Source organism: Morchella sextelata (genome assembly GCF_020137385.1).
Source record: "Morchella sextelata strain SCLS chromosome Unknown scls_21, whole genome shotgun sequence".
In the NCBI taxonomy this organism is placed as follows: Eukaryota; Fungi; Ascomycota; class Pezizomycetes; order Pezizales; family Morchellaceae; genus Morchella; species Morchella sextelata.
The window spans coordinates 1443521-1468037 of NW_025408636.1; the positions used below are offsets into that span (position 1 = coordinate 1443521).

Below are 24517 nucleotides of genomic sequence, written 5' to 3' on the forward strand. Positions count from 1 at the left end.
ATCTATGTCAGAACACAAGGTGGAGGCAGTTAAGGAATGGCCGGTCCCTGAGAATATCAAGGCAGTACAGGCATTCCTCGGATTTGCAAACTTCTGTCGCCGCTTCATTGAAGGCTTTAGCAAAGTTTGCAAACCATTAACTTATCTCTTGCAGAAAGACAAGAAATGGTATTGGACGTCAGTACATGAGCAAGCTTTTGAAGAACTCAAGAGGCTGTTCACAAGCGCTCCAATCCTTCTTCATTTTGACACTAGTAGAAGAACGGTGGTTGAAACGGATGCCAGTGATTTCGCCAAAGGGGCAGTGCTCTCTCAGTATGGGGATGATGGAAAGCTACACCCGGTGGGTTTCTATTCTAAGAAGTTCTCCCCTGCTGAGATCAACTATGACATTCATGATAAGGAAATGGGAGCTATTGTAGCCTCTTTCCGGGAATGGGAACACATGCTCAAATCTTGCGAGCAGGAGATCACGGTTTTTACAGATCACAAGAACTTGCAGTACTTTAATTCTACCAAGGTTCTTACTAGGCAGCAAGCTAGATGGTCTGAGGACCTCGTAGGCTACAATTTTAAAGTTGTCTACAGACCGGGAGAAAAGAATAGCAAGACTAATGTGCTATCTAGGCGTTGGGATCACCGCCTTGGAGAGGGAGGTGAAACTCTGCAGCTGGAGCCAAAGATCTTTTTTAGGCCAGGCCAATTGGGTTTGGATCCTGCAAAGCTAGCGGCTGTCAGGGTGAATCAATTGCAGAATACATTCTTAGAGCGCCTATATACGGCTGCTAAAGAGGATAGTTTCTGGCAGGAACTGCACCGCTCCCTGGTTGAAAGGGAACCAAATTTGGACCAGAACTTGTCGGTCAAGAACAGTCTCATCTTCTACAAGAATAGATGGTATATGTAACGGCAACTATAGATTTCGGTTAGGTGATAAGTTGGAATGGGAATAGGATGTATTGTGCAGTGGGATTAGGATTTGTAATTGGGATTTCTGTTATGTTCTTTTAGTTTCTGTTACGCGGAAGTATTAGTCATCATCGGACTATGGTTGGATATATAAGGGGGCGTTGTTTTGTGCTTTTGTTTGTTTTCTCTCTTTCCTTCTTTCTTTACGCAACCTCTGTATTCTCCTTGCTCGCTAAGGCTCGCAAAACTTCCTGATATCAAACCTCGCTTCAAAAACACTTTATTTTTTATTCCCTTCGGTTTACCCTGGTATACCATACCAGGCTGAGCCACTTCGTCCCCGATCGTACGGTCGCGTTTTGTTTTGTTGTTCCAAGCGAAAGAAACCTACGAAAACTGGCTTCTAGCGAAGAATTCTCCAGCCTTGACCTCCCGAAAGGAAGGAAAAGAAACCTATCCGAAACATCACTCTACGCCGCCAGAAGAACCGGACACTCAGTTATGTCGCAGCAAGCTTCGCTCCAGTCCTTTTTCACCCAGTCTTCCCAACAAGGGACAGCCCCCTCGCAGAACAGGAACACCCACGGTCCCGACCCAACCCCATCCGGGGCTCAGGAACAGGAATTTTCCTCGACCTTTGCAACAGAATCCGACTACAATGACCCCTACCAACCGAGAGTGGACTACTTCTACCCGAGCATTGTCCCCCAGGACACTCACACCTAGACGGATCTGAACTATATCACCTGGGCCATCAGACATGCCACCAGCCGGATCTGCCCGCCCTCCGATAGGATTGAAATCCTCGAAGAGCAAACAACTACACTCCGGAGAACAGTAGATACACTGAAACACCAAATCGAGGCGCAGACAAACATGATCACCAGTATGCATTCGGCGATCCACGCGCTCCTCAATAAACAACCACAACCGCAGCAACCGCAGCAACCGCAGCAACTGCAACAACAGCAACAACAGCAACAACAGCGAAAACCACAACAACCGCAAGGACAGAGAATGCCCCCTCCAGCGGTCCCACAAACAGTTCCCCAAGCAGCGCCACAGGCAGCTCCTCAGGCCCCCCTACCCGCACCCCTCCAACAAGCCCTACCTCGCGGATGGAAGGCAGGCACCTGGGCCGCCGTGGCCTCGGCACCCGGTCCCGCCCAAGGAAATTTCCAGGTTGTCGAGAAAAGAAAGAAGCCCGCAAAGCCAAAAGCGGACCCCCTCTTCAAACCAGAGTACATAAAAATAAACAGGGAGATCATTGTTGAAACCACCGCCCCATCCGACGTCAACCCCTCTGAGATCAGGACAATGGTCAATGCAAGAATTCAGGACGAATCCTGCCACTTCATTTCAGCAAGGAGATGTAACGGGGGTCTCTTCTAAGAGAAATAGAATAAGATAGAATAGAGACGGCCGTGCAAGATAGACAATCAGGTTGCAGATTATTCAAAGATACTATCGCTAGAACTCAATAATCTTTAAGGGCTCTGCTACCGATAAGAACTTGGTTTTTTCTTCCTGATTAAGACTCGGGAGAATAGGACTGAAGGGCGGGAATGAACCTGAGTACTTATACTCCGAAGGCCTCTGTTCTCTGCTCCTAACTCCTTTACTAAGTTCCGGTGGGCCTTCCCTCAGTACCGGAAACAATACCACCGCTACCCCGCTTTTCTCTAAGCGTCAGCAGGTGTTTCCGATACCCAAGGCAACCACCCTTAGTCAAAGCCTTTGTAACACCTGCAGCCTTGGTTGCCACACAACTGAGGACCTGCATGAATGAGCTGCCGCTCAGGTGTAAGCTTAATCATTACTGTAGAGCTTTCGCTTATTGTAGACTTTCCTAGCATAGTCCCTGCCCTTCGGCGGACTTACAATGCACCGAGGATACAGAGGATCACCGGTCAATCAGAGCTTCACTCTGGCCGGTCTTCTAGTCACTGGCGAGGCATAGACTCGTCAGTCGTTGCTCCCATGAATAGATCCTCTTCCTAGCGCCCGGAATGTAGTTACTCTAACAGCTGGTAGCTAACCACACTGCCGGTACTTGCATATCACCGTGCAACTGGCTTCTAACAATAACTCTCAGCATGTAACCGGGCCCTGTGTGTACTCATACACCAGACAGTTGAAATGGCTCCGTTACACCACTCCCCTCTTCCAGGATCTTGGTCTCCGAGATCTATAACCATTCTATTACCATTCTATATGACAAGAAACTCCGTGATATGCAAGGAAATGAAAACCCAAAGGAAATAATCTACACCCCAACAATCCGCTTGTCCTTGGGTTTCTTAGGATACCTCATATGGAAATCCCGAAGGGCTTCTTCAGCACTCTTCTTGAGATGCTCCCAAGGTTCCCATGTAGCATCCTCGTTCTCATACCCTTCCCACAGCACTAGATATTCCACTCGTCTTCTCTTCTTATTGACCCGGCTGTCAGCTACCTCTCGGACAACCCAGTTCTGTTCTCCCTCAACCTCTTCGGGTTCCGGTGGGGGAACTCTTCTCTCAGGATCTACCGGTGCTCTGTAGGGTTCTAGGAGAGAGACATGAAAAACCGGGTGGATTCCCATCTGGGGGGGAAGAGAGAGCTTGTAGGCACGGGTACCAATAGCTTCTAAGACCTTAAAGGGTCCCATCTTCTTCTGATCCAATTTTCCCAAAGGCCGCTTTGTTTGCACATTGCGCCGGTCCAACATAACTTCATCTCCGGGCTTGATTTCAGGTGGTGCCAGGGCATGAGCATCATACCACCGGGCCATCCTTAATCTAGCTTTACCCAAGCTGGCGTTCATAGCCTGCCAGATAGATTCCCATTGAGAAATCATGACCTCACTTGCTGGATTGTTCCATTCTACTCCTTCCTTTGGGGCCGGCCAGTTGGTCCTGGGTTCATATCCATAGTTGGCATAAAAGGCCGATACTTTGGTAGACTCAGAGACCGCCGAGTTATAAGCATACTCTGCCAAAGGCAAGAGTTCTGCCCAGTCATCCTGTTGATATGAACAATAACTCCGCAAGTAATGTTCCAGGGTCTGATTAACTCTTTCTGTTTGACCGTCCGTCTGGGGGTGGAAAGATGTGGACATCTTCAGCTTCACATTGAGGAGGCTCATGAGAGATTGCCAAAAGTGAGAAATGAACCTGCTATCTCTGTCCGAGACTATGTCATCAGGCAAACCATGGAGTCTCCAAACTTCCTTCAAGAACAATTTAGCCAAATCTTCCGTTTTATTGAGGGTAGGAAGAGGGATGTAGTGTGCCATCTTCGAAAAGCGGTCCACTATTACCCAGATCTTTGTAAACCCACTAGATTCCGGTAGTCCCACAATGAAGTCCATAGAGATGGAAGTCCATGGCCGATAGGGTATCTCCAACGGTTGGAGCATACCAAACTTCTTGTGTCTTGAGGTCTTATTCCTCTGGCAGCTGTCACAGCTCCGGACATATTCCTCAACATCCTTATCCATGTTGGGCCAAAAGAAGTTATTTTTCACCCGCTCTAGTGTCTTAAATTGGCCAAAATGACCAGCCACCTTAGAGTCATGGGTATCGGACAGTATTTCCATCTGAAGCTTCTTGTCCTTGGGTATGTACCATCTATTCTTGTAGAAGATGAGACCGTTCTTGACCGACAAGTTCTGGTCCAAATTTGGTTTCCTTTCAACCAGGGAGCGGTGCAATTCCTGCCAGAAACTATCCTCTTTAGCAGCCGTGTATAGGCGCTCTAAGAATGTATTCTGCAATTGATTCACCCTGACAGCCGCTAGCTTTGCAGGATCCAAAACCAATTGACCTGGCCTAAAAAAGATCTGTGGCTCCGGCTGCAGAGTTTCACCTCCCTCTCCAAGGCGGTGATCCCAGCGCCTAGATAGCACATCAGTCTTGCCATTCTTTTCTCCCGGTCTGTAGACAACTTTAAAATTGTAGCCTGCGAGGTCCTCAGACCATCTAGCTTGCCGCCTAGTGAGAACCTTAGTAGAATTAAAGTACTCCAAGTTTTTGTGGTCTGTAAAAACCGTGATCTCTTGCTCACAAGATTTGAGCATGTGTTCCCATTCCCGGAAAGAGGCTACAATAGCTCCCATTTCCTTATCATGAATATCATAGTTGATCTCAGCAGGGGAGAACTTCTTAGAATAGAATGCCACCGGATGTAGCTTCCCATCATCCCCATACTGAGAGAGCACCGCTCCCTTGGCAAAATCACTGGCATCTGTCTCGACCACCGTTCTCCTACTAGGGTCAAAATGAAGGAGGATTGGAGCGCTTGTGAACAGCCTCTTGAGTTCTTCAAAGGCCTGCTCATGCGCTGCTGTCCAATACCATTTCTTGTCTTTTTGCAGGAGGTCAGTTAGTGGTTTGCAAACCTTACTGAAGCCTTCAATAAAGCGGCGATAGAAGTTTGCAAATCCGAGGAATGCCTGTACTGCCTTGATATTCTCAGGGACCGGCCATTCCTTAACTGCCTCCACCTTGTCTTCTGACATAGATACTCCTTGTTCCGAGATATGATAGCCTAGGTATTCTACTTCTCGGACATGGAAGGATGTCTCATTGATCGAGGCACAGAGCTTAGCTTCCCTAAGCTTCTGTAGTACCTTCTTGACCAATAGCTCATGCTCTTTCTCCGTTTCTGAGTAGATGAGGATGTCATCAATATAGACAACCACTCCTTCATCCAGTAGTTCTTTTAGCACATCATTGATCATTGCCTGGAAAGCGGAGGGAGCATTGCATAGGCCAAATGGCATCACATTGTACTGATACAGTCCATAGCGGGTTCTGAAAGCGGTTTTCCACTCATCACCTTCGGCTATCCTGATCAAATTGAAGCCATTCTTCAGGTCTATCTTTGTGAAGATCTTGGCCTTGAACAACCTGTCTCTGAGCTCACTCATGATAGGCAGCGGGTACTTGTCCTTGACAGTGACCTTGTTCAAACCTCTATAATCCACACAAATCCGCAAAGTCCCGTCCTTCTTAGGAATGAACAGTATGGGTGCCGCAGCAGGGCTATTCGATCTAGAGATCTTTCCTGAAGACAACTCTTTGTCCAGGTACTCTCGGAGGGCCTTCAACTCTGGAGCGGAGCATGGGTATAGCGGGCCAAATGGGGGAGCGGTCCCAGGCAAGAGTTTGATCTTTAGATCATTATGGGAATGCGGCGGCATTTCCTCAATCTTCTCTTGACTGAACACATCAGCCCAATCCCGGTATAGGTGGTGTATTTTCTCAGCAATATCACCTCCGTCCTCATCATGCCATACTGAACCAACCAATTGATAGATTGTCTCTTCTTCTTCCAACATTTGGTATGGAGAGATCAGTTCAATCTTGGTGGCCGCTGGGAGACAATTCTGCTTGCAGTAGTCACTCCTCCAGCTCATGGTGTTGAGTTCCCAGTTGATGTCCGGGTTATGCTTCCTAGCCCAACTAATTGGCAGGTAACCGGTCATTCCTTCTTCCAGTGTAGCCACCTCCCATCGGAGTGTCTCTTTATGATCTCCCATAGTCATGCGGACCGGGTGAGTGTAATACTCGCCTCCTCCCATCATGACATCTCCTTGAGCATCAAACATTGTCAGAGGTTGATCCCGCCGCACTAAGGGAATTCCATGTTTCCTGACAAAACTCTGGTTGAGGATAGCTCCTGTACAACCGGTGTCAAACAGAAAAGACCCTTGGGCGCCTTCATCCTTTCCTTTGACCGTCCATGACAGTCCTGCCTTTAGTATAGGTCTTTTTCCATGTACTGGTAAGGAGGGAAGCCTCTGTTCCAACCTTCTTTGCTTAACAGCGGGTTCTGAACTTGTTTCTCTTTGTCTTTTCAACATAGCTAATAGCTTCGGGCACTACTAAGATCAAAGATCCTTTGGTTCTATTCCCAAGCAATAATATAGCAGGTATGATGTGTAGTAGTCTTAGTAGTGGTTTTCGGGAGTGTCTTCGTAGCAAATGTAACTTTGGTAGAACACTGACAGACCAGCTGTTTCGGGTCTTAAACCCATCCTCAGAGTGCTTGCAGCAATCAAATAGGCAGAAACACAATCATAATTTATTCAAGAGAAACATAGAAACCGAAAACCCATATAAAAAGAAAACTAGTAAACATAGACTCAAACAGACACTTTTCTACCAGAGGATTTCATTGTCCGAGTCTTGCTCAGGCTGGAAAACAAAATCTTCTGTAACCTCCGGGAGTACAACAAGTGGATCTTCTGCTACTACAGCAGCCACTTTAGCCTTCTTCTGAGAGTTGGAATTACCCTTCCCTCTTTTCCGCTTTTGTACTCTCACTGCTGCCACTCGGACAACAGTAGGTTCCTTTGACCAACAATCGGTCCATTTGTGTCTGGACTTGCCGCACTATTGCACAAGTCAGTCTATGCACTCTACCAGTAGGGAGTACCGGAAGATCATACCTTCAAGCATACTTCTGCTTTCCTTCTTTCTTCTAGAATATCCCCCGGGATACCCTTCAATTCCACCGCTTTGTCCTTAGGTCCAGGGGTCTTCTGAGGTCCGGAGGAGTTCGCAACTTCTCTTTTCCTCTTAGGCTGCTGGTCTTTCTGAGCGGGAGGATCTTTCTTGGTCCGAGGGTGCGCTTTCTCAGCTGCCATCCCTTGGTACCTCTCATGGGTATGCCCTAACTCTCTTAGAGCAGCTATCCGCTCCATCAAGGACTTTGGCTTGGGGTTGAAAAGAGCCCAACTCATGCCTAGGTCCGGGAGGAGGGAGTTATGGATCTTATCATCCACCAACTGACCCTCATAGCCAGTCTTCCACATCAGCTGAATAATAGTATTCAGAAAGAGGTCTATTCCTCCTCGAGCTGTGTGGGTGAGGGTATTCCATTGGGCTACAGCATCATCTCTAGAGATGGCTTCACCGAAGGCAGCTCTAAAAGCATCCACAAAGGAATCCCAGCGCTTCCATCTCTGATCCAACTGCACCGGCATTCCAGCAAGACGGTTGGCGGAGGCTTGGTCAATTGAATTATGGTATGCCTCATACCATCGGATCGCAGCCTCGCCTTCCATCAAGTTGCCTGCATATCGGATCTTGACCTCCTCAGAGGTAAATGACAGACTTTCAATGGAGAATACATTCTCACATTGCCGGATGAAGGTCTCCACTTGCTCCGCCTTGCCCTGGAATTTGGAGGGTGGTGGTGCCTTTGGTTCTCGGGCCCTGGTGGTTGAGGAAGGGGGAGAGGCGGTCGGAGGTCGGAACTGCTGGGACATCATAGCCAACAGATTCTTCTGCTGCTTCTCCAACTTCTTCTTGAGATATCTCCGCCAGCCTCTTCTATCACCACCTTCTGGTTCCGAATCGGAGCTGTCAGAACTGTCTGAGTCTCCTGGAGCGGGGGCGCGGGCTACTGGAGGTGGAGGGTTCTGATTTCCACCACTTCCTCCCTGTGCCTGAGCTGAAGAGGAAGCGTTCTGATTTCCACCACTTCCTCCCTGTACCTGAGCTGGAGGGGGAGCGGGGGCCGCAGCAGGAGGGGCCACAGGTGCTACCGACGCCAGATTACTGGCCAGTGGTGAGGTTGCTGCTGGTTGAGCGGCCCCGGACATGGTGAACCTTCCTAGGTTCCTGGCTAGCGGGCTAGGAGGTCCTCGGCCTGCACCTGGGTAGAGTTCTCCCTCATAGTCAAAGGATCGGTCGGCTAATCCGAGGAATGGGTTTACTCCTGCAAAGCGACTAGGAGGTAAGGGAGATGCTCCCACCGCTGGCTGGACAATAGGAACAACTCTCCTAGTGGACCTGACCGGAAATGCTGCGAAGGGACTGGTCTTCCTCTGCATTGTCCTGGTGGCTGCCCTGGACGAGGACCTAGAGCCTGGATTTGGTGCCGGAGTTGCTGGTCTTTCTACCACTAGCCTTCCTTCATCAAGAGCTTTCTGTATCTCGACAACAAAGTCAGGTGGAGTTGCCGGGTTTGTCCACTCAATCTCCATGGCATCAGCTGCCAGATCATCTTTCTCCGCATATTTTCGGAGTTCTTCTTGGACAGAGTTGACTTCATGCCTCATGTATTCAAGAGCTTCTGCCATTAAAGCGTTCTGTGCTGCCTGGCGCTCTTGCACAAGGAGCAGAGCCTGACTGCCTCGAGTCAACTGATTCTGCAGGCTATGCTGGAGGTAGGTCTGAAGCTCTGTGAAGAACTGTTGGATGGAAACCTCGTCGGTATCCTGCCAGGCAGGCTCACAACCGGGGATGTAGGTCTGTAGAGCGGTCCTGGGTTTCTTAACAAGCTGTGTCTGCCCGTTGGCATCAAGCTGGAGGGGCACTGGCTGCCATTCAATCTGAAGAGGCACTTCCGGAGCTGATAGGGCGGACATTTTTGGTATAGGGGAAGAATAATCTGAAGGTGACTTGAGCCGTAAAGATTATCTGTAACGGGGGTCTCTTCTAAGAGAAATAGAATAAGATAGAATAGAGACGGCCGTGCAAGATAGACAATCAGGTTGCAGATTATTCAAAGATACTATCGCTAGAACTCAATAATCTTTAAGGGCTCTGCTACCGATAAGAACTTGGTTTTTTCTTCCTGATTAAGACTCGGGAGAATAGGACTGAAGGGCGGGAATGAACCTGAGTACTTATACTCCGAAGGCCTCTGTTCTCTGCTCCTAACTCCTTTACTAATTTCCGGTGGGCCTTCCCTCAGTACCGGAAACAATACCACCGCTACCCCGCTTTTCTCTAAGCGTCAGCAGGTGTTTCCGATACCCAAGGCAACCACCCTTAGTCAAAGCCTTTGTAACACCTGCAGCCTTGGTTGCCACACAACTGAGGACCTGCATGAATGAGCTGCCGCTCAGGTGTAAGCTTAATCATTACTGTAGAGCTTTCGCTTATTGTAGACTTTCCTAGCATAGTCCCTGCCCTTCGGCGGACTTACAATGCACCGAGGATACAGAGGATCACCGGTCAATCAGAGCTTCACTCTGGCCGGTCTTCTAGTCACTGGCGAGGCATAGACTCGTCAGTCGTTGCTCCCATGAATAGATCCTCTTCCTAGCGCCCGGAATGTAGTTACTCTAACAGCTGGTAGCTAACCACACTGCCGGTACTTGCATATCACCGTGCAACTGGCTTCTAACAATAACTCTCAGCATGTAACCGGGCCCTGTGTGTACTCATACACCAGACAGTTGAAATGGCTCCGTTACAGGAGAACACCCAAGGATAACTTCATCCTGGAAACAAAGTTCATCACCCCAGCAACAAAGGCAATGGAATACGCCAAAGAAATTGAGGAGGCTCTCCTCACCCTACAAGTACCGTCGCCATCATCCGTGCAAACTCCAAATGGTCAAAGTTCCTTATTCACGGAATCCCCACTACGATCGGAGAAGGCGTCGAGGCAGGACAACTGGTAGCATCCGAAATCAGAAGCAATTATGGAGAGAGCTTCCAACTTGCCCAGGTTCCCCGCTGGATCTCCAGAGCAGAGACTCGAATGGAGAAAACCCACTCATCAATGGTCATTGCGCTCCCAGGACAAATTACAATGGAAACACTAGGAGTTAAGTTCCTATCCCTCTTTAACCGAAGCTGTCATATCGAGGCCTTCCTCCCAACCTTCCCAGACACCCAGTGCGCGAAGTGCCTCGAATACGGTCACCGCCAGGAGAAATGCAAAAACAATGGGAGATGCGGTCACTGTGCCGGAGATCACCTCACCAGCTTCCACCCATGCAATCAATGCCAGGGAGGATATAGATGCACCCACACCCCAATCAGATGTCTGAACTGTAAAGGAATCCATAAGGCCTCCGACCCAGCGTGCCCCGAAAGAGTCAAACGCCGATTCCTCAACAAAGGAAAGGAAAACGCCCCACCCGCCCAAGACCCACCGGCCGCACCCGTCCAAGAGTTGCTTCCAATAGTCCAAGTACCAGCCACCGCCCCGGTCGGAGCCACACCCATTCCCGAAGATGACCAACACATGACAAATAATGCCTAGGCCCCGAACTACCGCGCTCGCACATCAACTCAATTGTGCACGGAGCGAACTTATTACCAAGGCGGCGGTAGAAGAAGCGGAAACAGACTCTAGCATTTATTTCCTATTATTACAAGAACCATGGACCTCAGCAGAGGGATACCCACCAGAATCAAATCTCTTTTATATTTTTACGGCCAGCAACACTAACACAAAATGTGCAACATATGTCCGCAAACATGCCAACCTCAAACCAAAACACCACTATACATACGATAATTTTATAGTTTCGATTACGGTAGAAATCCAGAACAAGAAAACACAAATCCTAAACATATACTCCCCAGGGCGAAGTGGCCCATTCGCCCAAGTTGCAAGTACAATCCAAACCCTTGATAATTGCCTAGTGATGGGAGACTTCAACTGCCACCATCAAATGTGGTACGGAGTAAATTCACATGAATACAGAAACAACATTCGAGCAGACCGCGTCAATGGTGCATGGCTGAAACGATGGATAACTCGACAGAAACTGACCCTCCTGAACGAACCAGGCGTCTTTACGCATTTCCCCAGAGACAGAGGAAAAAGACCCACCACAATCGACCTTACATTTGTAAAAGGCCCAACACTTGACCACAACCTACGATGGAGCACTGAACCCTATGGAGCGGGCTCGGACCACGGGAGAACCTCCGTTCACTTACACTTGGAAAAACCACCTTTTGTACCAAGACGAATGTGGCGACAAACAGACTGGAAGCTATTGGAGAACCACATGTCAAACATTTCCATCCCTGCAGAGGCATGGGAAACTAAGGAACACACGGAACAAACTGTCGATTTCTTCCTAGAACTGGTCAGGTCAACAATCAACATAGTAACACCACTCTCGAAGGAAGGGGTAAGAGCCAACTCTTGGTGGTCAGACGAAATGAAACAGATGAAGGCAAAGATAAACTCGGCAGAGAGGAAGGCGAGAAATACGAGGAAACCCAACCATGTGGAGGAGCACCGGAAGGCATGCAGAGAGTGGACAGTCATGATCCGGAAGGCAAAAGCGGACCAGCGGGAAAAGACGATGAATGAAGCGAAAGGTAGTGAGGTCTGGAGGATCCTAAACGCAGGAAGGAGAAGAGATACAATCATACCAACTATACAAGGTGAAGAAACGTTTGCGGGGAAATGTCAAGCTCGAAGAGTCCATCTCTTCCCCTCAAAACGGACGTCCCCTGACCACCCCCCCCTAGATATTAGACCCCCCTCTTTTGATCTTCGCGACACTTTTGACATAGTCACCCCCGAAGAACTTAAAAGAGCAATTGACTCCTGCCCAATGCACTCGGCGACCGGCCCGGATGGCATTCCCTATACCTTCATTAAAGCAATAATCAAGGCAAACACAACCCTAATCCAAGACATGTTCTCCGCCATGCTCCGGCACGGAGTACACCCAGCGGAATGGAAAATAGCGAAATGCATCCCGATCCCGAAACCCGGCAAGGCAAACTATCACGAAGCAAAAGCCTACCGGCCCATATCCCTTCTACAATGCTTCAGCAAGATCCTGGAGAAAATAGTGGCGCAAAGACTCTGTACCTCCGGGGAAATCCTAGGCACACTCACTGTGAATCAATTTGGAGGGAGACCAACCATCTCAGCAATCGACGCCCTCTTAAGAACCCTAACACCAATACAACAAAACCTACTTCTGAGAAACAGTACCGGAGTCGCCCGGCGGGACAGACCAGCGATCCTGACCAACGACATCCAGGGAGCATTTAATTGTGTGGACCACCTACTCCTCGCAGAAATTATGCACCAGCAAAAATTCCCCACCTACCTAACAGAATGGTGCAAGGAATTCAACACCGGCAGAAAACTACAGTTCCAATTTAACCATGAACTAGAAGAACCACAGCCATATAAATCTGGAGTCCCGCAAGGTAGCCCCATGTCCCCGGTGCTATTTATGATTTACGCCGGAGTAATCCTGGACCCAACAAGCAGTCCGAAAGAGATGGACACAACATACATCGACGATGATGCGCTGGTGCAAATATCCAAAACACCAGGGTTCATAATCAAGAGAATGGAGGAACGAATGAGAGAGAGACTAATAAAAGCCGACCCACTCCAAATCAAATACGACCCGGATAAATCGGACCTGATTTTCTTCCGGCCCACAACATCATCCATACAACAACCACGACTTCCAGTCAAAGTCAACAACACCGCCATATACCCCAAAGAGAGGCTGAAATACGTAGGAGTCTGGGTGGATCCGACCCTCTCCTTCCGGCCCCATATCGAAGCAGCGATCGCAAAAGGCCTGAAAGCACTACACCAAATCCGAAACACTGCTCGCCTGCCAGGAATAACAGTTAAGACAGTCCATCACCTAGTAACGCAAGGCTTCCTTCCAAGCCTGCTCTACGGGTCCGAGGCTTGGTGGACTGGCGCGGACCATATCATAAGATCCCTTGAACCACTATACAACGAAGCTGCCCGGGTCATCACAGGCCTACCACGATGGACCAAGAGAGCTAAACTCCTCCGAGAAGCAGGCCTACCCCCCCTAGAACCCTTTCTGACATTTCGTTCAAGAAAGTACGGAACCAGAATACTCTGTACCGAGGCAACCCACCCCAACAATGAATCCCTAATCGAGCTCCTCCCTTACGGAGAAACGAATATCAAAGGAACAGGACTGCACCGGATCGCCTCCCTCTTACTCCCATACCAAACTCCTGGAAATATGAGAGATAAGTGGAACCAAAACAAACTACTACGCGACCACCTGTTAGAGGAATGGAACACAGAACCAATACCTAACTACCACCACCGGGGGGATTTCCGCCCCCCTCCCAAGATTGCGAAGCTCACCCTTACAGAAGCAAAAAAGGTATTTCGAATTCGTTGCGAAACTACCCGAATCGATAAACATGCAGCACATACAGACCCCGAACCATGCCGATGTGGTATGGAAAACTCAGCGAAACACACACTTATAGAATGCCCAGCGTGAGCTCGAATCCGTGCCCCTCTGATAGAGAAAATCCCCGGAGCGATGACCTGGGAAAATTGGATGTTTATAAACTTGAGAACGGATCTCATCCTACAATTTGCAAAGAAATCTCAACTCTCGAAATGGTACGAGTCGGCGGAGGCGGAGGCGGACCTGGAAGAGGGGATGGAAAGAAATGACTAGAGGCGGGATCAGGAAGGGTGGTTTCCTTTTACCTTTTATTTTGTTTATTTTTCGTTGTTTTTGAGGGATCCAGCACTCGAGTTCGCTGAGATATGTTAGTTCTCCTTGTTTTTTGGGTTTTTTAGGTTGTGTATTGCGCTTGGATTTCCTTGTCTTTATTTGTGTTCGTTTTTTGTTTTTGCGTTGTTTTGTCTTGTTTTGTTCGTTGTTGTTTTCTTTGTTCTGTTCGGTTCGGTTTTGTTTTAGGCGGTCGGTTCGGCGTGCGATAAGTCTTGTACTTCAAAGCAATATAAATTTCTTCTTCTTCTTCTTCTGTATTCTCCTTGCTCGCTAAGGCTCGCAAAACTTCCTGACAATAAACCTCGCTTTAAAAACACTTTATTTTACTCCTCTCGGTTTACCCTGGTATACTATACCAGGCTGAGCCAATTTGTCCCCGATCGTACGGTCGCGTTTTGTTGTTCCAAGCGAAAGAAACCCACGAAAACTGGCTTCCAGCGAAGAATTCTCCAGCCTTGACTTTCCGAAAGGAAGGAAAAGAAACCTTTCCGAAACATCCCTCTACGCCGCCAGAAGAACTGGACATTCAATTATGTCGCAGCAAGCATCGCTCCAGTCCTTTTTTACCCAGTCTTCCCAGCAAGGGACAGCCCCCCCGCAGAACAGGAATACTCCGGTTCCCGACCCAACCCCATCCGGAGCTCAGGAACAGGAATTCTCCTCGACCTTTGCAACAGAATCCGACTATAATGACCCATACCAACCAAGAATTGACTACCTCTACCCGAGCGTCGTCCCTCAGGACACTCACACCCAGACGGACCTGAACTATATCACATGGGCCATCAGACATGCAACCAGCCGGATCTGCCCACCCTCCGAGAGGATCGAAATCCTTGAAGAGCAAACAACTACACTCCGGAGAACGGTGGATACATTGAAACATCAAATTGAGGCTCAAACAAACATGATCACCAACATGCATTCGGCGATTCACGCCCTCCTCAATAAACAATCACAACCGCAGCAACCGCAACAACAACAGCAGCAACAACAGCAGCAACAACAACAACAGCAACCACAACAACCACAACAAAGAAAGAGAACGGCCCCTCCAGCGGTTCCTCAAACAATCCCCCAAGCAGCACCACAGGCAGCTCCTCAGGCACCCCCACCCGCACCCCCCCAACAAGCCCCACCTCGTGGATGGAAGGCAGGCACCTGGGCCGCCGTGGCCTCGGCACCCGGTCCTGCCCTAGGAAACTTCCAGGTTGTCGAGAGAAGAAAGAAGCCCGCAAAGCCAAAAGCGGACCCTCTCTTCAAACCAGAATATACCAAAATCAACAGAGAGATCATTGTTGAAACCACTGCCCCATCCGATGTCAATCCCTCCGAAATTAGAACCTTAGTCAATGCAAGAATTCAGGACGAATCCTGCCACTTCATTTCAGCAAGGAGAACACCCAAGGATAACTTCATCCTGGAGACAAAGTTCATCACCCCAGCAACAAAGGCAATGGAATACGCCAAAGAAATTGAGGAGGCTCTCCTCACCCTACAAGTACCGGTCGCCATCATCCGCGCAAACTCCAAATGGTCAAAGTTCCTTATCCACGGAATCCCCACTACGATCGGAGAAGGCGTCGAGGCAGGACAACTGGTAGCATCCGAAATCAGAAGCAATTATGGAGAGAGCTTCCAACTTGCCCAGGTTCCCCGCTGGATCTCCAGAGCAGAGACTCGAATGGAGAAAACCCACTCATCAATGGTCATTGCGCTCCCAGGACAAATTACAATGGAAACACTAGGAGTTAAGTTCCTATCCCTCTTTAACCGAAGCTGTCATATCGAGGCCTTCCTCCCAACCTTCCCAGACACCCAGTGCGCGAAGTGCCTCGAATACGGTCACCGCCAGGAGAAATGCAAAAACAATGGGAGATGCGGTCACTGTGCCGGAGATCACCTCACCAGCTTCCACCCATGCAATCAATGCCAGGGAGGATATAGATGCACCCACACCCCAATCAGATGTCTGAACTGTAAAGGAATCCATAAGGCCTCCGACCCAGCGTGCCCCGAAAGAGTCAAACGCCGATTCCTCAACAAAGGAAAGGAAAACGCCCCACCCGCCCAAGACCCACCGGCCGCACCCGTCCAAGAGTTGCTTCCAATAGTCCAAGTACCAGCCACCGCCCCGGTCGGAGCCACACCCATTCCCGAAGATGACCAACACATGACAAATAATGCCTAGGCCCCGAACCACCGCGCTCGCACACCAACTCAATTGTGCACGGAGCGAACTTATTACCAAGGCGGCGGTAGAAGAAGCGGAAACAGACTCTAGCATTTATTTTTTATTATTACAAGAACCATGGACCTCAGCAGAAGGATACCCACCAGAATCAAACCTCTTTTATATTTTCACAGCCAGCAACACCAACACAAAGTGTGCAACATACGTCCGTAAGCATGCCAACCTCAAACCAAAACACCACTATACACACGATAATTTTATAATATCGATTACGGTAGAAATTCAGAACAAGAAAACCCAAATCCTAAACATATACTCCCCAGGCCGAAGTGGCCCCTTCGCACAGATAGCAAGTACAATCCAAACCCTTGACAATTGCCTAGTAATGGGAGACTTCAACTGCCACCATCAGATGTGGTATGGAGTAAATTCACATGAATATAGAAACAACATTCGAGCAGACCGCGTCAACGGTGCACGGCTAAAACGATGGATAACCCGACAAAAACTGACCCTTCTGAACGAACCAGGCGTCTTCACGCATTTCCCCAGAGACAGAGGGAAAAGGCCCACAATCATCGACCTTACATTTGTAAAAGGCCCAACACTTGACCACAACCTACGATGGAGCACTGAACCCTACGGAGCGGGCTCAGACCACGGGAGAACCTCCGTTCACTTACACTTGGAAAAACCACCTTTTGTACCAAGACGAATGTGGCGACAAACAGACTGGAAACTATTGGAGAACCACATGTCAAACATTTCCGTCCCTGCAGAGGCATGGGAAACCAAGGAACACACGGAACAAACTGTCGATTTCTTCCTAGAACTGGTCAGGTCAACAGTCAGCATAGTAACACCACTCTCGAAGGAGGGGGTAAGAGCCAACTCCTGGTGGTCAGATGAAATGAAACAAATGAAGGCAAGGGTAAATGCAGCAGAAAGGAAAGCGAGAAACACAAGGAAACCCAATCACGTGGAGGAACACTGGAAGGTTTGCAGAGAATGGACAGTCATGATCCGGAAAGCAAAAGCGGACCAGCGGGAAAAGACGATGAACGAGGCGAAAGGTAGTGAAGTCTGGAGAATCCTAAACGTAGGAAGGAGAAGAGACACAATCATACCAACCACACAAGGTGAAGAAACGTTTGCGGGGAAGTGTCAAGCTCTAAGAGCCCAACTTTTCCCCTCGAAACGGACGTCCCCCGACCATCCCCCCCTAAACATTAGACCCCCCTCTTTTGACCTTAGCAACACCTTCGACATAGTCACCCCCGAAGAACTTAATAAACCAATCGACTCCTGTCCAGCGCACTCGGCGACCGGCCCGGATGGCATCCCTTATACCTTTATTAAAGCGATAGTCAGAGCAAACACAAATCTAATTCAAGACATGTTCTCCGCCATGCTCCGGCACGGAGTACACCCAGCGGAATGGAAAATAGCTAAGTGTATCCCGATCCCGAAACCCGGTAAAGCAAACTATCATGAAGCAAAAGCCTACCGGCCTATTTCCCTTCTACAATGCTTCAGCAAAATCCTGGAAAAGATAGTGGCCCAAAGACTCTGCACCGCTGGAGAAATCCTAGGTACACTCTCAGCGAATCAATTTGGAGGAAGACCAACCATCTCGGCAATCGACGTCCTCCTGAAGACCTTAACACCAATACAACAAAACCTACTTCTGAAAAACAGCACCGGAATCGCCCGGCGAGACAGACCAGCGATCCTAACCAACGACATCCAAGGAGCATTCAATTGTGTCGATCACCTACTCCTCGCGGAAATCATGCACCAACAAAAATTCCCTACCTATCTGACAGAATGGTGCAAGGAATTCAACACCGGCAGAAAACTACAGTTCCAATTTAACCATGAGCTAGAGGAACCACAGCCCTATGACTCTGGAGTGCCGCAAGGTAGCCCCATGTCCCCGGTACTATTTATGATCTATGCCGGAGTAATACTGGACCCAACTAGCAGCCCAAAAGAGATGGATACAACTTATATCGATGACGATGCGCTGGTGCAAATATCCAAAACACCAGGCTTTACAATCAAGAGAATGGAGGAACGAATGAGAGAAAGACTAATTAAAGCTGAGCCACTCCAAATCAAATACGACCCGGATAAATCAGATCTGATCTTCTTCCGGCCCACTACATCATCCACACAACAACCACGTCTTCCGGTCAAAGTCAATAACATCAACATATACCCCAAGGAGAGGCTGAAATATGTAGGAGTCTGGATAGATCCAACCCTCTCCTTCCGGCCCCACATTGAAGCAGCGATCGCAAAAGGACTTAAAGCCCTCCACCAGATTCGAAACACCGCCCGCCTGCCAGGCATAACAGTTAAAACAATTCACCACCTTATAACACAAGGCTTCCTCCCAAGTCTGTTATATGGGTCCGAGGCTTGGTGGACTGGCGCAGACCACATCATTAGATCCCTCGAACCACTATACAATGAAGCGGCCCGGGTCATCACTGGCCTACCACGATGGACCAAGAGAGCTAAACTCCTTCGAGAAGCAGGCCTACCCCCTCTAGAGCATCTCCTCACTTACCGCTCAAGGAAGTACGGAACCAGAATACTCTGCACCGATGCAACCCACCCCAACAACGAATCCCTGATCGAGCTCCTCCCATACAGAGAAGCAAATATCAAAGGGACAGGCCTACACCGAATCGCTTCCCTCCTACTCCCATATCAAACTCCCGGAAATGCGAGAGACAAGTGGAATCAAAATAAACTACTACGCGACCACCTGTTGGAAGAATGGAATACACAACCAATACCGAACTACCATCACCGGGGGGAATTCCGCCCCCCTCCTAAGATTGCAAAACTCACCCTTACGGAAGCAAAAAAAGTTTTTCGAATCCGGTGTCAAACTACCCGAATCGACAAACACGCAGTATATACAGATCCCGAACCATGCCAGTGTGGTACGGAAAACTCAGCAAAACACATACTTATGGAATGTCCAGCGTGGGCTCGACTCCGCGCCCCTCTGATAGAGAAGATCCCCGGAGCGATGACCTGGGAAAACTGGATGTTTACAAACTTGAGAACGGATCTCATCCTACAATTTGCAAAAAACTCTCAACTCTCGAAATTGTACGAGTCGGCGGAGGCGGAGGCGGACCTGGAAGAGGGGATGGAAGAAAATGACTAGGGACGGGATTAGGAAGGGTAGTTTCCTTTTTACCCTTATATTTTGGTTTTATTTTTCTGTTTTGATGGATCCAGCGCTCGAGTTCGCTGAGATATGTTATTTCTTCTTGTCGTTGGGTTTTTTGGTTGAGTGTTGTTTTGGAATTCCCTGTTATTGTTCGTGTTTGTTTGTGCTTGCTTTGTTCTTGTTTTTGTTCGTTTGCGTTTGCATTTGTTGTTGTTCTTTCTTTCTTTTGTTCGGTTCGTGTTTGGTTCGTGTTTTAGGCGGTCGGGTTGGCGTGCGATAAGTCTTGTACTTCAAAGCAATATAAGTTTCTTCTTCTTCTTCTTCTGTATTCTACTCGCTCGCCTCTGGCTCGCGATAGGATTTCTTTCCCCCCGAGATGGAGTTATACTGATTCTCGAATTGCTTCGGTCCCTGAACTTCCCTCGCTCGACACCCCCCCTTCTTTGTTCGTTCGGTGCCCTTACGGGATGCGTCCACCGTTCACCCCTCGCCAAAATAACGGCTACTCTCGAAAGCCGTCCTCGCCTCTCCTTATTTTCACTCATCGCACGATTGATCCCATACGTCGGGTACGCACACTGTCAGTAATCTCCAGTCAGCGAGAACCTACTGCCAAAGCGCTCGACAGCCCGCGAAGTTAGCGACCCTTCGGTCGCGAAACTATCGTCAAATTTTTTACCCGAGGTCCCGTGACCTTACCCCTCTCTATCGGCCTTAACCAGGCAACCCATTCTTATCCGAGGCGGCCCGCCCCCCTCACCCCAACCCAACCGGTCTCCGAGACCACCCCTCAATACAATACGGTCAGCACTTTCGATTGCGACCCCCCATACATAACTGAGTCTCAGACTCAACCCTTTTGCATGTCCCCTGCAGAGGACACCACTTCAAATACGACTCGGGCACAGTCTTTAGCCGTTGCTCCTGGGACCGACGACCCCACCCATTCTTACCTGACCTACCGGTCACCACTCCTCAATTCCTCGCTGCCTGACAACCAGATGCCCGAGGACCCACATTCAACCCACCCCCCCTCGCTTTCACACCTGACGCTGTTGCGGTTGCCCTCTCCTGCATTCGTGCGTGTGGTTTCCCAGTCCTGTTAAGGTCCGTCCACAGATATGATACCGGGAACGTTGGTAATGATACCGTTTCGGTTGAACACCATGTTTAGGATTGTGCTCGCTAATGCAGTTGACGGAGAAGTTTGGGGTTCATTCTTACTATGGGGAGGTTTCTTAGTTGTCGCTTAGATTCTGCTTACCTGTACCACATGTTATATGCGCCCTCTTCGTGCGCAGTTTTTTCTCTTAATATGTACGTAGTTCTCGTAGCTGCGGTAGTTAGTTTTTTGTACTTTGTTTTTGTCTTGGGTTAGTCGGTGGAGGTTGTAGTCGGGTAGTTAGGTGTGCGATAAGCTTCGGCTTCTATGCAATATAAAGATTCTCTCTCTCTCTCTGTATTTATTCCACGAATAGTACTTTTGTTCTACGCTACGTCATAGGGCTCGTCTTGGATCTCGGATCAGGATTGAACCACCTCATAGTCCATAGTTACGAATATCTTCTACTACGTTCTTGCCTCGGTTGTATTCCTTGGCACTATAGTCCATCGTCCATAGACCCACGTTATAGTATATAACCAAAGACAAAAAGCTTCAGATGGAAATACTGTCCGATACCTATGACTCTAACGTGGCTGGTCATTTTGGCCAATTTAAGACACTAGAGCGGGTGAAAAACAACTTCTTTTGGCCCAACATGGATAAGGATATTGAGGAATATGTCCGGAGCTGTGACAGCTGCCAGAGGAATAAGACCTCAAGACACAAGAAGTTTGGTATGCTCCAACCGTTGAAGATACCCTATCGGCCATGGACTTCCATCTCTATGGACTTCATTGTGGGATTACCGGAATCTAGTGGGTTTACAAAGATCTGGGTAATAGTGGACCATTTTTCGAAGATGGCACACTACATCCCTCTTCCTAAACTCAATAAAACGGAAGATTTGGTTAAGTTATTCTTGAAGCAAGTTTGGAGACTCCACAGTTGACCTGATGATGTAGTCTCAGACAGAGATAGCAGGTTCATCTCTCACTTTTGGCAATGTCTCATGGGCCTCCTCAATGTGAAGGTGAAGATGTCCAAATCTTTCCACCCTCAAATGGACGGTCAAAAAAAAAGAGCTAATCAGAACCTGGAACATTACTTGCGAAGTTATTGTTAATATCAACAGGATGACTGGGCAGAAGTCTTGACTTTGGCAGGGTATGCATATAACTCGGCAGTCACTGAGTCTATCAAAGTATCGGCTTTCTATGCCAACTATGGTTATGAACCCAGGACCAACTGGCCGGCCCCAAAGGAAGGAGTAGAATGGAACAATCCAGCAAGTGAGGTCATGATATCTCAATGGGAATCTATCTGGCAGGCTATGAATGCCAGCTAGGGTAAAGCTAGATGAAGGATGGTCCGGTGATATGATGCTCATGCCCTGACACCGCCCGAAATCAAGCCTAGACATCAGCAAGATTGTACATTTTAAGCAGCCTCCCAACAGTCTCCTGAGTCTCCTGAGATTCTCCTGAGACAACAAAACGGTTTTTGATTCTCTGGAGGATCAGGAGATGCTTTTCGGAAATTGTTCAGTTTGCTGATGGAGATGAAGTAATGTTGGACCGACGCAATGTGCAAACAAAGCGGCCTTTGGGAAAACTGGATCAGAAGAAGATGGGACCCTTCAAGGTCTTAGAAGCTATTGGTACCCGTGCCTACAAGCTCTCTCTTTCCCCTCAAATGGGAATCCACCCGGTCTTTCATGTCTCTCTCCTAGAACCCTATAGGGCACCGATAGATCCTGAGAGAAGAGTTCCACCACCGGAACCTGAAGAGATTGAAGGAGAACAGAAGTGGGTTGTCCGAGAGGTAGCAGATAGCCGAGTCAATAAGAAAAAGAGACGAGTGGAATACTTAGTGCTGTGGGAGGGTTATGAGAACGAGGATGCTACATGGGAAATATGGGAGCATCTCAAGAAGAGTGCCGAAGAAGCCCTTCGGGATTTCCATATGAGGTATCCTAAGAAACCCAAGGAGAAGCGGATTGTTGGGGTGTAGTTTTTACTTTAGGTTTTCATTTCCTTGTATATCACGGAGTTTCTTGTCACATAGAATAGATGCTAATAGAATGGTTATAGATCTCGGAGACCAAGATCCTGGAAGAGGGGAGTAGTGTAATGGAGCCATTTCAACTGTCTGATGTATGAGTACACACAGGGCCTGGTTACATGCTGAGAGTTATTGTTAGAAGCCAGTTGCACGGTGATATGCAAGTACCGGCAGTGTGGTTAGCTACCAGCTGTTAGAGTAACTACATTCCGGGCGCTAGGAAGGGGATCTATTCATGGGAGCAATGACTGACGAGTCTATGCCTTGCCAGTGATTAGAAGGCCAGCCAGAGTGAAGCTCTGATTGCCCGGTGATCCTCTGTATTCTCTGAGCATTGTAAGTCTGCCGATCGTGGCAGGAACTATGCCAGGGAAGTCTACAATAAGCGAAAGCTCTACAGCAATGATTAAGCATACACCTGAGCGGCTGCTCATTCCTGCAGGCCCCAGTTGTGTGGCAACCAAGGCTGCAGGTGTTACAAAGGCTTTAACTAAGGTTGGTTGCCTTCGGTATTGGAAACACCTGCTGACGCTTTGAGAAAAGTGGGGTAGCGGTGGTATTGTTTCCCAGACCTAGGAAAGGCTTCACCAGAACTTATTAAGGAGTTAGGAGCAGATAATAGAGGCCTTTGGAGTATAAGTACTCAGGTTCATTCTCGCTCTTCAGTCCTGTTCTCTCCAGTCTTCATCACAAAGGAAACCAAGTTCTTATCGGTAGCAAAGCCCTTAAAGAATATTGAGTTTCAGCGATAGTATCTTTGAATAATCTGCAACCTGATTGTCTATCTTGCCCGGCCGTCTCTATGCTATCCAATTCTATTCTCTTAGAAAGGACCCCCGTTACAAATGGAAACCAATAGAATCCAAAGGAAACCTGTATTACTAATCCTGACCCGTTGCCGAGTACTTCCTCTTTATACCCTAACACAATACCCGACTGTAATGGGAACACATCATTACGCACATTAAGATTATATTAGATATAGCTGGTGTAACGGAGCCATTTCAACTGTCTGGTGTATGAGTACACACAGGGCCCGGTTACATGCTGAGAGTTATTGTTAGAAGCCAGTTGCACGGTGATATGCAAGTACCGGCAGTGTGGTTAGCTACCAGCTGTTAGAGTAACTACATTCCGGGCGTTAGGAAGGGGATCTATTCACTGGAGCAATGACTGACGAGTCTATGCCTCGCCAGTGACTAGAAGACTGGCCAGAGTGAAGCTCTGATTGCCCGGTGATCCTCTGTATCCTCCAAAGCATTATGAGTCCACCGAAGGGCAGGGATTATGCTAGGGAAGTCAACAATAAGCGAAAGCTCTACAGCAATGATTAAGCTTACACCTGAGCGGCAACTCATTCATGCAGGCCCTCGGTCGCGTGGCAACCAAGGCTGCAGGTGTTACGAAGGCTTTGACTAAGGATGGTTGCCTTGGGTATCGGAAACACCTGCTGACGCTTAGAGAAAAGCGGGGTAGCGGTGGTATTGTTTCCGGCACCGAGGAAAGGCTCCACCGGAACTTAGTAAGGAGCTAGGGGCAGAGAATAGAGGCCTTCGGAGTATAAGTACTCAGGTTCATTCTCGCCCTTCAGTCCTGTTCTCTCCAGTCTTCATCAGAAAGAAATACCAAGTTTTTATCGGTAGCAGAGCCCTTAAAGATTATTGAGTTCTAGCGATAGTATCTTTGAATAATCTGCAACCTGATTGTCTATCTTGCACGGCCGTCTCTATTCTATCCGATTCTATTTCTCTTAGAAAGGACCCCCGTTACAGCTTACTACACTGGCGCTGATCTAACTCGGAGATATTGTCT

The 24517-nt window shown here is 48.5% G+C and overlaps 9 protein-coding genes across 9 annotated transcripts; 6 read left to right on the plus strand and 3 right to left on the minus strand.

Moving 5' to 3' along the window:
* Positions 1 to 4: 4 nt before the first annotated feature.
* H6S33_006931 (uncharacterized protein) lies at positions 5 to 907 on the plus strand (the record flags this gene model as incomplete). The annotated part of the gene is made up of 1 exon (XM_044838297.1): positions 5 to 907. The coding sequence occupies one exon, from the start codon at positions 5 to 7 to the stop codon at positions 905 to 907; it is 903 nt and encodes a 300-aa protein (XP_044689749.1).
* A 503-nt stretch (positions 908 to 1410) lies between these two features.
* H6S33_006932 (uncharacterized protein) lies at positions 1411 to 1611 on the plus strand (the record flags this gene model as incomplete). Its single annotated transcript, XM_044838298.1, has 1 exon — positions 1411 to 1611. A coding segment is annotated over one exon (201 nt), but the record flags the coding sequence as incomplete, so codon positions are not given.
* A 24-nt stretch (positions 1612 to 1635) lies between these two features.
* On the plus strand, positions 1636 to 2301 carry H6S33_006933 (uncharacterized protein; the record flags this gene model as incomplete). The annotated part of the gene is made up of 1 exon (XM_044838299.1): positions 1636 to 2301. A coding segment is annotated over one exon (666 nt), but the record flags the coding sequence as incomplete, so codon positions are not given.
* An 874-nt stretch (positions 2302 to 3175) lies between these two features.
* On the minus strand, positions 3176 to 6757 carry H6S33_006934 (uncharacterized protein; the record flags this gene model as incomplete). The annotated part of the gene is made up of 1 exon (XM_044838300.1): positions 3176 to 6757. One exon carries the CDS (start codon positions 6755 to 6757, stop codon positions 3176 to 3178), a length of 3582 nt encoding a protein of 1193 aa, XP_044689752.1.
* Positions 6758 to 7055: 298 nt separating this feature from the next.
* On the minus strand, positions 7056 to 7289 carry H6S33_006935 (uncharacterized protein; the record flags this gene model as incomplete). Its single annotated transcript, XM_044838301.1, has 1 exon — positions 7056 to 7289. A coding segment is annotated over one exon (234 nt), but the record flags the coding sequence as incomplete, so codon positions are not given.
* Positions 7290 to 7345: 56 nt separating this feature from the next.
* Positions 7346 to 9271, minus strand: H6S33_006936 (uncharacterized protein; the record flags this gene model as incomplete). The annotated part of the gene is made up of 1 exon (XM_044838302.1): positions 7346 to 9271. A coding segment is annotated over one exon (1926 nt), but the record flags the coding sequence as incomplete, so codon positions are not given.
* Positions 9272 to 16343: 7072 nt separating this feature from the next.
* On the plus strand, positions 16344 to 19533 carry H6S33_006937 (uncharacterized protein; the record flags this gene model as incomplete). Its single annotated transcript, XM_044838303.1, has 1 exon — positions 16344 to 19533. A coding segment is annotated over one exon (3190 nt), but the record flags the coding sequence as incomplete, so codon positions are not given.
* A 1667-nt stretch (positions 19534 to 21200) lies between these two features.
* On the plus strand, positions 21201 to 21989 carry H6S33_006938 (uncharacterized protein; the record flags this gene model as incomplete). Its single annotated transcript, XM_044838304.1, has 3 exons — positions 21201 to 21556; positions 21617 to 21674; positions 21777 to 21989. The coding sequence occupies 3 exons, from the start codon at positions 21201 to 21203 to the stop codon at positions 21987 to 21989; spliced, it is 627 nt and encodes a 208-aa protein (XP_044689756.1).
* A 221-nt stretch (positions 21990 to 22210) lies between these two features.
* Positions 22211 to 22654, plus strand: H6S33_006939 (uncharacterized protein; the record flags this gene model as incomplete). The annotated part of the gene is made up of 1 exon (XM_044838305.1): positions 22211 to 22654. One exon carries the CDS (start codon positions 22211 to 22213, stop codon positions 22652 to 22654), a length of 444 nt encoding a protein of 147 aa, XP_044689757.1.
* Positions 22655 to 24517: the final 1863 nt, after the last annotated feature.